This window comes from Danio rerio, chromosome 7 (genome assembly GCF_052040795.2).
Source record: "Danio rerio strain M-AB ecotype USA chromosome 7, GRCz13ab, whole genome shotgun sequence".
Classification (NCBI taxonomy): domain Eukaryota; kingdom Metazoa; phylum Chordata; class Actinopteri; order Cypriniformes; family Danionidae; genus Danio; species Danio rerio.
Window position 1 is genome coordinate 55685001 of NC_141027.1, and position 14929 is coordinate 55699929.

The 14929-nt window shown below is 35.1% G+C and overlaps 1 protein-coding gene across 1 annotated transcript in view; it reads right to left on the reverse strand.

The window, feature by feature from the left end:
• The window catches only part of piezo1 (piezo type mechanosensitive ion channel component 1 (Er blood group)), a 197037-nt gene that overhangs the window by 91779 nt on the left and 90329 nt on the right, over positions 1 to 14929 (reverse strand). Inside the window, exons 4-5 of the mRNA XM_087261899.1 lie at positions 11625 to 11667; positions 7930 to 8083 (exon numbers count right to left, since the gene is read on the reverse strand). Of these exons, the coding sequence (XP_087118025.1) occupies positions 7930 to 8083; positions 11625 to 11667 (197 nt within the window). The remainder of the gene's footprint in view (positions 1 to 7929; positions 8084 to 11624; positions 11668 to 14929) is intronic.

Here is a 14929-nt window from a genome sequence, read left to right on the forward strand (position 1 = left end):
TGTAGGTAGAATGATATAACATGATACTAACATGTTTTAACATTGTGCATAACATTGCATTTTAGCAATGTTTTGCATAGCTAGCATACAGTATGTCTAACACACTGCTAGCTGACTTGTTAACATGTTTCTCTCTAATGAATATAAATTATTAATGAATAAATTATGTAGTAACCAAGTGTTTAGCAGAGCACCCTTAGAGTAACCCCACTTTTACAACAAATGCCATGATTGAACTGGGTTAGCAAAACTACCAATGACTGAACTGCTAACACGCATTAGCGCAGTGCTAACATGTTTCTAGCACATTTCAGCCAACAGTTTAAATACTAACAAAATTTGTACAAATGTTTTAATGTTAAGCTGTTTCTAGCTTAATGCTAGCATGTAATTTCATTTTCATCGCATTAATTAATTAGCACACTGCTAGTGTGCTTTAGCAAACTATTTATATGTTTTAGAATAATAGCTAGAAACACATATGCATATATTTTAACATTATAATACTGTAAATACATCCTATAATAGGTTTAAATGAATTCTAAAACTGTTGATGATGTTTTTTAAGGCTGTTAAGTATAATGTTTTGACCTAGCAAATGCCAATCATACACTGCTAACATGTTCAGCAAATAGCTAACATGTTTGTAGCACATTTTAACCATGTAGCACATTTAAACCATGTAGCACATGTTTAAACATTAACAAATATAAATACATTAATGTTAAGATGTTTGTAGCATAAATGCTAACATGTAACGTCACATTCATTGCATTTATTAACTAGTTAACTAGTACACTTACTCTTAGTGGTGTTTTCTAAGGTCGTTAATTACAGTGCTTTTACCCAGCAAATGTAATTTACACATTGCTAACATGTTTTAACACATTGCTAACATGTTTCTAGCACATTTTAGCCAACATGTTTAAACTTCAACAAATGTTTTACAATTGTTTTAATGTTAAGGTGTTTCTAGCACGCAGCTAACATGTTTTGTTACACTGTGTTTTAGTATGACAGACACATATGCATATATTATAATATAATAATAACTACATTCTATAATAGTTAAAACTGTTAGTGGTGTTTTCTATGGCTGTTAAGTATAATGTCTTGACCAAGCAAATGCCATTCCCACACTTCTAACATGTTTTAGCACATTGCTAACATGTTTCTAGCACATTTTAGCCAGCATGTTTAAACTCTAACAAATATTTTACAATTATTTTAATGTTAAGATGTTTTAGCATGATTTACTGCTAGCATGTAATGTCACATTAATCGCATTGATTAATTAGCACACCACTAGCATGTTTTAGCATACTGTTACCCTGCTGAAAAATCCAGCTTAAACCAGCCTAGGCTGGTTGTCTGGTTTTAGCTGGTTGACCAGGCTGGTTTTAGAGGGGTTTTGGCCATTTCCAGGCTGGTTTCCAGCCATTTCCAGCCTGGTCTTAGCTGGTCAGGCTGGAAAATGACCAGCCAAATCCAGCTAAAACCAGCTTGACCAGCCTGGTTTAAGCTGGATATAGCTGGTTTTGGCTGGACTCCCAGCTTGGCTAGGCTGGTCAAGCTGGTTTTAGCTGGTCATCTCCCAGCCTGACCAGCGTAGACCAGGCTTGAAATGGCTGGAAACAAGCCTGGAAGTGGCCAAAACCCCTCTAAAACCAGCCTGGTCGACCAGCTTAAACCAGCCAACCAGCCTAGGCTGGTTTAAGCTGGATTTTTCAGCAGGGTAGTATTTTTTAGAAGGATAGACAGACATGTACGTATGTAAATTCTAATATAATAATAAATACATCCTATAATAGTTTTAAATCAATTATAAAACTGTTAGTTGTGTTTTCTATGGCCTTTAAGTATAACATTTTGACATAGCAAATGCCATTCACACACTGCTAACATGTTTTAGCACATTGCTAACGTGTTTCTAGCACATTTTAGTCAACATGTTTAAAATCTAACAAAACTTTTACAATTTTAATGTTAAGGTGTTTCCAGCATGATTAACTGCTAGCATGTAATGTATGGAATGAATTAACTAACACACTGCTAGCTTGTTTTAGCACACTGTATTTTAGAATGATAGACACATACATACATACAATTATTACAATATTATAATAAATACATCCTAAAATAGTTTTAAATCAATTATACATGGTGTTTTCTATAGCTGTTAAGTATAATATATTGATATGGAAAATGTCCTTTACAATTTATTCTCAAAAAATCTTTAATACTGTAAATAATTAAAAATGGCAAAGTACATTTTAAAATTAGAACTGCCAACTCCAGCAGAGTCCCACAGCTGCGTCCTGCCTATTCTTACACATTTCAGGGTAGAAATGAGTCAGACAGGTATAAGCAGAGGTCAGCTTTGGGAATAATATTTATATAAGTTTTATATATAAGCAGTGTTGAAACGGTTTCTATTGTTAGACTCCAGTAAAGCAGACACATGCGCACGCAGATGTCTGGTTGGGAACTTGGGCCTCTGTTGCTAATTGATCTTATAAAGCTTCTATTTTTCTATGCTGACACACTGAAAGCTCGTCTCAGTGTTTGTTGATGTTGTCGCCTTGGCAACAGCTACAGGAAGTTGTCAGACTCTGGGCTGCTGTACAGTGCTGGAACAGTGCAATGAGTCAAAATAACAGAGAGAGAGAGAGAGAGAGAGAGAGAGAGAGAGAGAGAGAGAGGGAAAGAGAGGGAGAGAGAGAGAGAAAACCAGGCTGGCCGACCAGCTGAAACCAGCTATTTAGCCAAGGCTGGTTTAAGTTTTCTTTTTTTTTTTTTCAGCAGGTTTAGCTGACCCTCATGCATGATGATCTATGTATATATATATATATATATATCGTATTTACAGTATATAGTTTGTTTTTTCCCTTTTTGTAAATATTGACTAATGTTCTAATTACATTGTGAGTTTTCTGATACTCCGATTCTCAAATATGTGATATAACATATATTTTGTCTTTTAAACAGCTGAATAATGATTGTATTATTTGTTTAATGACAGGATTTCTGTCACCATTGTTGCTAGAAGGGATTACAGCTGCGATTGGAAGTTAACGAGAAGTGTTTATATTACTTATTGAATTACACATTTATTTATTAGCGCTGCTGGAAAGGGTTAAGTCTTAATGGAATCCAGCTGAGGATGCGCATGTCAATATAGCATAATTTTTGTGCAACTGTACAACAAATAATATCTTTACATTACAGAGATGGTTGGGTTTAGGGTTGAGGTAGGGGTATGCTAATAAAAAAATTAATGCGTAATTTGATAGATAATATTAATACTTCTTGTTAACTTCTGATTGCAGCTGTATTCCTTCTAGCAACAATCACAGGAGAGATCAGATCTGCTGGATTTACGTCAAGTTTATTCATAATTTTCTGCTGAAATAACCAACGGCTTATCTGGAATAGAAATAGAGAAAATATTCTATTAACATAAATAGTGTGTATCTTATGTGAACAAAGTTACATTGAAAAATAAATATTATTGCCATCTCCGTAGACATTCGCGTGTCATTTACAAACCTTAAATGGTATGTTTTACTTGTAGTTATATGTATTTGAATGTCTGAAACTTAAAATAAATGTTATTTGTTTGAAAGCACGCATAAATTGTGATTTATGAACACAGTGCTGCGCACCTCTTACTGTGCCTCAGCATGCACCATCAGATTTGAACTTTAGCAGTTGATGATGTGCACTCTGGCGTGATCGTACACTTCAGGGACCAGCCAAGGCTGATCAGAACAGGGTGATCGTACACGTGAAATAGTTAAGGCTGGGCCAAACAATTGATTTTCGCACATACTCCTAGTGATGGCCACACTCACACTACTCTTAATACTTTTTTAAAATTAATTTATCATTTGTAAAATTATGTTCACCCTATTCACTTTTTGAAATTCCATTTTGTTTAAATTAAATGTAATTGTTTTCATCAAATTGGGAATCGATTGTAAATCATAATCTAATCGAATCATCTGAATTCAATACCCAGCCCTATAGTCATCAACTACACTTTTGTCCTGTTGTTTCAGTTTGAATTTGTTTTTCAAGGTTAAAATAATCAGTTTCAGATTATCAGAGCATAAGTTAAGTCTGCACTGACAAAAAGATTTAGAAGTAAATAAATACATATTTGGGTGATGTAATATCATAATACAGCGGCATAGTGGCTTAGTGGTTAGCACTATTGCCTCACAGCAAGAAGGTTGTTGGTTTGAGTGCCGGCTGGGCCAGTTGACATTTCTGTGTGGAGTTTGCATGTTCTCCCCGTGTTTGCATGGATTTTCTCCGGGTGCTCCAGCTTGCCCCACAGTCCAAAGACATGTGGTATAAGTTAATTGAATCAACTAAATTGGCCGTATTGTACAAGTGAGTGTGTGAATGCGAGAGTGCATTGGTGATTTCCAGTACTGTGTTGCGGCAGAAAAGGCATCTGCTGCGTAAAATATAAGCCAGAATAGTTAGAGGGTCATTCCACTGTGGCTACCCCTAATAAGGCACTAAGCCAAAGAAAAATTAATGAATGAACTCTAATGCTGATTATAAATGATGTTTTATTAAGTCTTTAAAGTCAGGTGAACAAGTAGTTGTGGCAAACTTTAACCCAGTAATATAATAAAAAATATTGAAGAAGGGATTTTATTTTTGTGCTCCCCTTTTTATCTTTCACTTGCAGCAAACTAACGGTTGGAGGGGCGTGGCTATGCATAGTTTGCCCAAGACTTCAGACTGACAGTTCCAGCGTGAATGCACATGGATAGATTTTGATTAAATTTGACCAAAAACAAGTGTTTAAATTATTCACCTTATGACTAACGATGTGTGCTATAGCAAAATAACTATGGTCAATTGTCATTTCATGCATATTTAAAAATATACATTTTCTCATGTTTTATTTATCGTTTTTTTTTTTCTTTTTTTTTTTCGATTCACTAACATTTTTATGTCTGTAGTTGCTTTGCATAGTGCTCTGGGTTTAAGAAGAACACAAATGTATTGTTACTGTTGTTGTTGTTACAGCTGTCACGGTTACAGTTGAATGTGGAAACAAATGGAAAACAGCTATTTTGTGGCATTAGATTTAGGCCATTTACACATTGCAAACTTTCTGGAGTGACAAATACATTTAAATATGAGAATTAATAACCAAAATGATTTTGTGTGTATGTGTGTGTGTGTGTGTGTGTGTGTGTGTGTGTGTGTGTGTGTGTGTGTGTGTGTGTGTGTGTGTGTGTGTGTGTGTGTGTGTGTATGCAACATGACTCATACCTAAAATTGTAATGATTGACATCATGGCTTAAATAAATGTTACAAAAGACTTCTTATGATCAGTGGCTTTAATTAAAATGGTGTCTTGTTTTGTTCATGTCTGAAAGACAGTCTGCTCTTGAAGTGTTGCCATTATCACTTGTAAGAGACACTTAAGCATCTTCAGGCTTACATCATCTAGTTTATGATGTGAAAGTAGACAGGTCGTGATGACTTCGGTATATGTGACTTGTTTATTTCTAAGATAAAGCATTTAGGTTTAAGTTTACTATAAACTTGTTCTTATTTTCGCTTTTTGTTCTTGTTTGCTCAGTTCGGTCCCATACACAATTTTTGTCACAGTGGTTTGGTTTACAAATGTAGTCATGCCTCCCATTTATTACTGTATTGTGTGTGTACAGAACACGATTAAGCACTATCATGTTTGTGGCCTTTGATCTGCACATGCTGTATCCGATTTTATTTTTTTCATCACTGAATGTTAAAACTAGGTCTGTTTTTTAAACATTTAATTATATACACTATTCATGGAAAAAAAAAATAGTCAACATTTTTAACACTACATCTTGGTTCATGTAGAGCCAGTGTTGTGTGTAATTGTTACAAGGTAACTATTTACTGCAATTAAATTTTTTTTGTTCTGCATAATAAGCTAATTAAAGGGATTACTTTAAATTGTTTAGATGATTTAATTACAGTTGTTTATGATGTACAAGCTATATACAAAATAATATAATTATATAATATAATAAGTTTATATTTGTAACTAAAAAATACTGTCTGACAATTGCACACGCATAAACAATGTAATGTTTTAGAAATGCATGTCGTTATATTAATACTATATATATATATATATGAAATACAAAGTCATTCATTTAAAACATCTTTGTTTTAATACATAAAATGTTTCAAATGTAAGTGTTATTTATTTTTAATAAAGTCTAAAAGAACATGCTTGACTCAAATGTAATAAATCAAGAGTTTGACTTCTATTGTAAGATTACTGTGGATCTTTATCATTGAGTCAATTATTAAACTACTCATTGAGTAACTTTTAAATTTAAATACAAGATTAATGATCAAGTAATCAAAGTGAATTACACAACACTGAATACATCGCAGTAGCATATACAGTATATACTATAGAGTTGAAGTCAGAACTACTAGCCCCCCTTTGAACTTTTTCTTTTTTAAATATTTCCCAAATAATATTTAACAGATTCAGAAAATTTTGTTTAATTTTGGCAAGAATAAAAGCAGTTTTTATTTTTTCAAATACACATTTTAAGGACAATATTATTAGCTTCTTTAAGCTATATTTCTTTTCGACAGAAAAAAACATCATTATACAACAATATTAATTACCCTAACCTGCCTAGTTAACCTAATTAACCTAGTTAAGCCTTCAAATGTCACTTCAAGCTGTATAGAAGTATCTTGAAAAATATCCAGTAAAATATTATTTACTGTCATCATGGCAAAGATAAAAGAAATCAGTTATTAGAAATGAGTTAATAAACTATTGTTTATTGTGTATATGTTTAGAAATGTGTTGAAAAAATATGCTCTCAATTAAACAAAAATTGGGGAAAAAATTAACAGGGGGGCTAATAATTCTTACTTCAACTGTATATAAAGTTTTAAACCACCGATATTCACAAATTTTAATAATAATTGTAAAAAAATACAAGCAAATTTTTAGTTTTGCATTTTAACTTTATTTACCATTAACCGGGAATTAACCAAAGCAAAAAAGTACAAAAGTGTACAAAATGTACACAAGATAGAACTAAGTGCATACTTAACATATACTCCATAAACAGCATTAGTCTGAGAGTTGTTTTATAAAATGTCTGAAGGACTTTTTATCTTAATATAATATACACTTAAACAGGAAACCCTACCTGGGCAACTTAAAAAAGACCAACCACAATTTCCTTTTTACAAGCTGCAAAGAGGCAGGTAACTGTCAAATCAATAAGAGCATAATAACAGACCAGCATGTAACAAAGAGATGAAAAGGAACATTTTGTGCTTAGTAGAGTTCGAAAGTTAAGTAGTTCAGGCTGACACCAAGCAGAAGCTAAAGGAAAACTGTCAGCTCAGGTGTATTATAACTGGAGAAAATATTTATAAAAGTTTCGATGGCATGAAGAAAACAAGAAATAGACGTCCCATAAAATATATATTTGATGTCTAGATTTTGTTTGAACTGATCATGCGATAAAAAATTATGGATACAACAGCAGATCAAAACCATCGTATAACACCTAACATGTTGTTTTGGTCATTCTAAAATTAATATTATTACCTCTCAGAACTGATCTGAGCTCCCAAAGAGTAGTCTTGCTCCTTCAAAAACAACCGTGCGTTCATTGTTACATCCTTTTTTTCTAAGGCACAAGTAGTTTATCATGAAAAAGGCCCACAGTGGCTTCACAAAGTTTTAATGTGATATCCCAGTTTTGCGCATACATCTAATTCACCTCTTTGGATGGAAACTAAGCTAATGAGACTGCACTTGGTGGATTGCATCAGCACTAACCACCACAGCATTTATGGGTGGAGCATCTGAGGCCCAGACTAACAGCATTACTCAACAAATTCCCAAAGTTCAGCTCAGCTCACCTCATGCAGAAGAGCAGACATGTGAGGAACGGAGCCCTCGTCTCTCTTCTTCAACAGACGGCTACACAAGATCAGGGTGATCAGCGACATGATGAAGACGCCCAAATCTGGGGTCAGGAGCCACAGCACACCCTGAGGATCTTCCAGCGGGAGCCTGAAGGAGCAAACAAAATTCAGCTGTTACACAGCGTCATATCTGAGCTATATAGTGTTGCAAACAAACAAGTCAAAAGACTGTTAGTGATTATTAAGAAAATATGTATTTTGCTTTGTTACGTCCCAGGATGTATTTGTTTCTGTTTTGTATTTTCTTTCTTTCTCTGCTACACCCTAATAGGAGATGATGAACGTCACCTGCTGCCACTCATGAACCACTCAGTGATTGGAGGATGAGTAAAGTTGTGGGCATTTAAGCAGCATGTCTCCAATAGAACAGTGTGTTTTTGTGTGCGTGTGGAGGCTCTTTTGTGAGACTTTAAATATATAATTTGTTTAATCCTTTAAGCATTATTTGTTGATTAGGAGTTTAATTTGTCTAAGTTCTGTTAATGCTGTTGACCATCTCTTACAGCTTTTGTCTCAACCTCTTTTTGATCGTAAGTTAATTTATGTTTTCAATACCACTTTGTTAACAACTCTTTACTCTTTGTTAATTAGGTAATGGGTTAGTAGAGAGGGGGTTCCATTTTCCTTTTTGTAACTGATTTCTCCTGTTTATGTTAGTAAGGGAGTGAGGGTATTTTATGTATTTTTCTTTTCTTTCTTTTATAGATTATTTAGTTCTTCCCTTTCTCTCAGTTAGAGAACTTTTGTTTTGGCTTGAACCACCTCTTGAAGTTTTTTTTTTAACCCTCCTTCAATCCTTCAATAAACCTTTTGTTAATCTTTATTCAGGTCGCATAGTTTTGTTTAGTCCTTTGAGAGGTTGCTCATGGGACCTCATTGCTAACACACACACACAAAACTCCACTAACATTTTGTTGCGTTCCTGTGTCCCCCTAGACCAGGGGTCGGCAACCCGCGGCTCTAGAGCCGCATGCGTCTCTTTAGCGCTGCCCTAGTGGCTCCCTGGAACTTTTTCAAAAAATGTTTGAAAATGGAAAACGATGAGGGAGGTAAATATATTTTTTGTTTTAATATGGTTTCTATAGGAGGACAAACAATCTTAACATTTTCCAATGCTGTAAAAGTGTGTAGAATATTTAATTTCAACATTTGTCAACGAAGGTTTGCGTCATAGCCTGCGACACACGTTTCTATCAGCAGGGCGGGATGCCAGGCAGGTAGCTGTTGTAAACAAACCGGTGGCTGTGTGGTGCGCCATGGAGCGCAAGCTGTCTTTGCCAAAGATGTACAGCGGGGCACGCTTTCTCATTTTCCCTCCCTGAGAGAATTCTAAGAAGCCCATCCCAATCACTCACTCAACGGTAATTATTTACAAGGTGCGATCATTGATATGCAAACCCTAACCCCAACCGTCATTGGGGGAAAAGCAAATCGTACTAAATTGAACGAATTAGATCGTACGAATTCATACGAATTAGCCACTAAATGAAAAAGTTACGAATTGCCGTGAGATTGTGTTGGTTGAGCACATTCCCAGGAATGACTCGAGCTGATCTTGAAATGGAAATGGCAGACTGCGTTTTAATGCACTGTTTGTTGCCCAGATAAGGGGCACGTTGTGCACGTTCATTTTGATGTTGTTTTTTGGAATCCTCAAAATAAAATTAAAAACATAAAAAAATCTGATTTCTTTATTGCATTTCTTTAATTTCATCAAAGCAAAACATAATGCAATAATATTGTAATGAAGTTAAACTTGATCATTAAGCATAATGCATTAATATTGTAATGAAGTTAATCTTGATAATTAAACATAAAGCATTAATATTGTAATGAAGTTAAACTTGATAATTAATCATAATGCATTAATATTGTAATGAAGTTAAACTTGATAATTAATCATAATGCATTAATATTGTAATGAAGTTAAACTTGATAATTAATCATAATGCATTAATATTGTAATGAAGTTAAACTTGAACATTAAACATAATTCATTAATATACTGTAATTAAGTTAAACTTGAGACAGCATTGTACAACAGAGTAGTCACGTGGCGTGTCATTCTCTACAGGATGCACTGCAGGGAAATGAACATTTAATCATGAAGGCTCAGTATATATTTGTAGCCAACGAAGTCATTTTTATAGTAGGCTAATATAGCTAATATAAATACATACAGCATGTGTTGCCATCATTATAAGGCTTATATAAGGCTTTTAATTTTTTGCGGCTCCAGACATATTTGTTTTTGGGGTTTTTTTGGTCCAATATGGCTCTTTCAACATTTTGGGTTGCCGACCCCTGCCCTAGACAGAGTTGAGGGGAACGTAAAAGCTTATGTTGACCTGCTGAAATATTGAATATTACCATTAAAAAATATTTAATTTTACAATTAATTATTAATTAGTGGGGCGAAGCAGTGGCGCAGTAGGTAGTGCTGTCGCCTCACAGCAAGAAGGTCGCTGGGTCACTGGTTCGAGCCTCGGCTCATTTGAGAGGAGTCTGGATGCAGACCTGGTGCAGTGCAATCTGGGCTGCATCCAGTTCTTTTTAATGCGCTCACTTAACCCCACCCCTAACCCTACCCGTCACAGTGACGTCACTCACTCCATTAAGTCCATTTTGTCTGACATTGCATCGCTGATTGATGCAATCTCAGCTTGCATCATAAGGACTACATCCAGATATTATTGGCTCAGTAGGCATTTCTGTGTGGAGTTTGCATGTTCCCCCTGTATTCGCGTGGGTTTGCTTCGGGTGCTCCGGTTTCCCCCACAGTCCAAAGACATGTGGTACAGGTGAATTGGGTAAGCTAAATTTTTTCGTAGTGTATGTGTGTGAATTAATGTGTATAGATATTTCCCAGAGATTGGTTGCAGCTGGAAGGACATCCGCTGTGTAAAACATGTGCTGGATAAGTTGCCGGTTCTTTCCGCTTTGGCAACCCCACAGAAATAAAGGGACTAAGCCGAAAAGAAAATGAATGAATGAATAAATAAATAAATAAACCAGTTACTCAATTAATAATCTCGCAATTCCATAGCATAGTATTAGGCTCCTATGTTTACTTACAATATTTTATTATTGTATCTAGATATAGATATTTTTGTTATTGTTTCTAATTCAATAACTGTATTATAATGTAAATACAAAAGACAGTAAGATGTTATAAACAGCAACATCGTGTTTTGTCAATGTTTAGTGTAAAAACCATTCTACAAAAATAAATAAATAAATAAATAAATAAATAAATAAATAAATAAATAAATAAATAAATAACTGATCTCACAATTCCATGCACAGGCCATGATAAAGATATTAAAATAAAATAAAACAAATTAAATTAAATTAAACTTGTACATCTCTAATTTTTTCGTTTAACTTAGCATTTTTTTATTAGCTTCCACCATTTACATGAAGTAAATTCACTTTATTGGCATGACAATAAGCACTTTAAATGTATTATAAAAAACCTTTTCTTTTCCATTGTCAAAGTAAAATGACTTAAAACTCAACACAGTAGCCTGATAAAAATGTTAGATGAACTTAAGAGTTCATAAGGTCTTCAATAGGTCAGCGTGGCTCCTCACACACACGTGCTCTCATTCTCTACATTCTCCACATACCTGGACACTCCAACATGTCTTGATAGCGTCTCCCATGAGCTGCCTAAAGAGAGAACAAGAAAAATTAAGAGAAAGAGAGAGAGATGGTTAGTACACTGGATAAAGTAAGTCACAATGAGTTCTAAGTGCTGGACATTGTCAAGTAGGTCATAAAGAGGAGGCAACCGCAAGTGCCCTCGCAAAAGCTCCTGAAACATTTCCATGAGCCACTGAACTCTCCTTTGGTTGAGTCAGCCAAAGGCTACCAGCCCTTCAACTCTCTGCAGCCTGCCTGGCGACTCCTTAAAGATGTCTGGAACTCTGTGATGATTCATAAGGTTCTTCGGGACAATTTGGAAAGCCAAACGCAAAACCTCAAATGAAGGAAGTTAATGACTGTGGTTGCTCAAACAGCTTACATATATATCATGTCATTCTAAAACATCAGCTGCTCCATCATACTGTGATTCTGTCAAGTCCAAAAAATTGGAGGACAAATCGGTTTGGCGATCAGATATTGATTTTATTTCATAGGTACTTGTTTACAGAAAAAAAGGTGTAGACTATAAAATGACTTTTTAGTTAATCAAATTACTATGGAACCAACAACAAAAAAGACATCAAAACATCTATTGTTATCAAGTCAATGGTATCTTGCAACTGGATTACAATATTAAGTTCCAAGGAACATTTCATTTGTTTTGGTAATAGTATAAGTCCCCCATGTTAAGCAGTTAAGTTTTATTATTATTATTATATTTTATCCTTTTAACTGATCTTCAGGTTTGGCAGGAGCACTTTTAGGTTAGCTTAACATAAATCATTAAATCTGATTAAATCTTTAAGGCTAAAAAAAAGAGTACAAATAATATTCCTATTAAAAGCTTGACTCTACTGTAGTTACACTGTGTGCTAAGACCAACAAATGTTAACTTCTTATTCTCTATGTTGATATGGCTAAGAACTACACTCTCGATCTGTCGTATTAATCAAAAAACTTGATTTGCTTTCAAGGAACTTTGCTTCTCCAGCGCGAGTTCTTTTGAATTTTTGGAGTAAGATGCTAATGGTTTTATTTGTTCCAATGATTTATGCTAAGCTAAAAGTGCTCAAGCTAGACCTAAAAAAAAAATAAAAAAAAAAATAAAAAACTGCCTCAATAGATTGAAATGGTAAAATGCAACTGTTAAGCATGCAAGTCATGATTTTGCCAAATACGATGTGATCATATATTAATATCTATGTTGATCCTGGAACATCATTTTTGTTTGAAAATGTAAACCATAACTATTTCTTACCCCTAACCCAACCATAATTTTATATTATTCCCAAAATCAGAGGGCAATAATAGTTGGATAGCACTTGTATACAGTAGAAGTGCATAAACTTACCCATGAGCTTAAACTTAACATAAACTGTAAACTTATCCCTTAATTCTGATTGGCTGATTTGAATATTGTTCCAGGATCAACATGTTAATTCAGGAACATCTACTACTTGGTGAAATCAGGCTGGTGGTTTAAAACATAAATTATGTGCCTGTATGAGAGGGAAAATCTGCCTACACCAACAGGTGTCAGTAGTCTATATTTGTCATTCACAAAAGGGGACTCTAAGACTATGGACAAAGTCCCGCACAAGAAACGTCTTCTAACTCTTTGTCCATATTTGCAATGCCTCAAAGTCCCATCTAAATGAATGGGGAATCCTAAGATTTCGAGAACTGCTCACTGAATTCACAATTAAATGACATATGTTAAATTAAGTCTGAAGTGACCTGTCTCATTACTGTTGTTGCCTAAGCATTAGTTACCATTAAAAATAAATATATTTACAGTTTTTTTTCCAGCTATTACATAGCTATTACACATGCCGCAACATCAACCTCCTTTACTGCTGTTTTAATGGTAAATCACAGGAAAAAGCTACAAATACTTGAAGAACAAAGACAAAACCCACAGCAAAGACCACATGACTACACTGAAACAACACGGTATGTGGTGGGATTTAAAGTGATGTCATTTCTTCAGTCAATATCAATGCAGGCACTCAGTAGTCACCAAATGACAGTGCTTGCCATAACAAACGAGCAAATATGATATGTACACCCCCCTCACTCCCTCTCTAAACACACAGAACCAAAAAGCTAAAAAGATTAACGTTTGGTTACTGCGATGAAAAGGCCGGACTTCCTTTGCTGTGGCAATCGAACTGACTGTTGCACTTTCTACTGTCACCATAATGAGAGTTAATGGTTATTGTATGTCTATTGCACTATCATTACTATAGTTTCACAAACTGAAAACAACATAGTTGCCATTTTTAAAAGCAATCGAGTTGATAATTTTTTTTATTTCACAGGACCATGTCATTATAGAAATATATGAATATTGCCCTTAATCATAGGGGTGTGGCAAGCAATCGTTCGAGAAATTGATTCTGAGATTTCCAAAATGCATTGCTGTTCTCTCTTAAATCAATTCCAATACAGGGTACTGTATATTGGATAATCAAATACTAATGTTTTTACACCTATCACGGTCGGTCAAGGGGAAAAGGAGCGAAGACTCAAGTGTGAAGAAATAATGGGTATTTATTAATAATAAAATAAAAATAAAAGGCAAAACAAAACTACCCCGAGGCGGAAAACATTAACAAAACACACAAACTTGGCTGGGTTGTCAAGACAAGGCAAGGCAAGACTGGAGCAGGAACACAGGGGGAGTGTAGACGACAAACTGGCACAGAACAGAAGACATGAGGAGATTATAAGCAGTAGAAAATTAACACACAAACAGGTGAACACAATTAACTAATAATGGGTTAACAAGGAGGGTGGGACTAGACAATAGACGAGAGAGCGCATGACAGAGACAAGACATGCGCTCACATGAAACAGGACAAGAACATGCAGCCAATGAGAGAACTCATTAACCGCATGTTCATGACAAGACAAGCACAACACTGAAGCACACGACAAAAGCACGTGACCACAATGTAAACACATAGCCACGTGCTTTGACAACAGACGCAAGACACGACCACACGATGAATGAAAACACTCACCGTGCGCTCACACATGCAGCATGCATGCTTCATCCCAGCGCCGACCAAAACCAAAACCAACTAGACTGAGACGCTGGGAATGAAACACCACGCTGCAGACAGACGAACACAAACACGAGTACAAGAGCACACACGGAGACACACACAATGACAGAAACAAGTGCTCGACCCAAGAAAACTTGAGCCGAACACAACAGGACAGGACTAGACATGACTAGTGTCCAGATTCTGCCACCAAAACAAGAATTTACATGACCAGA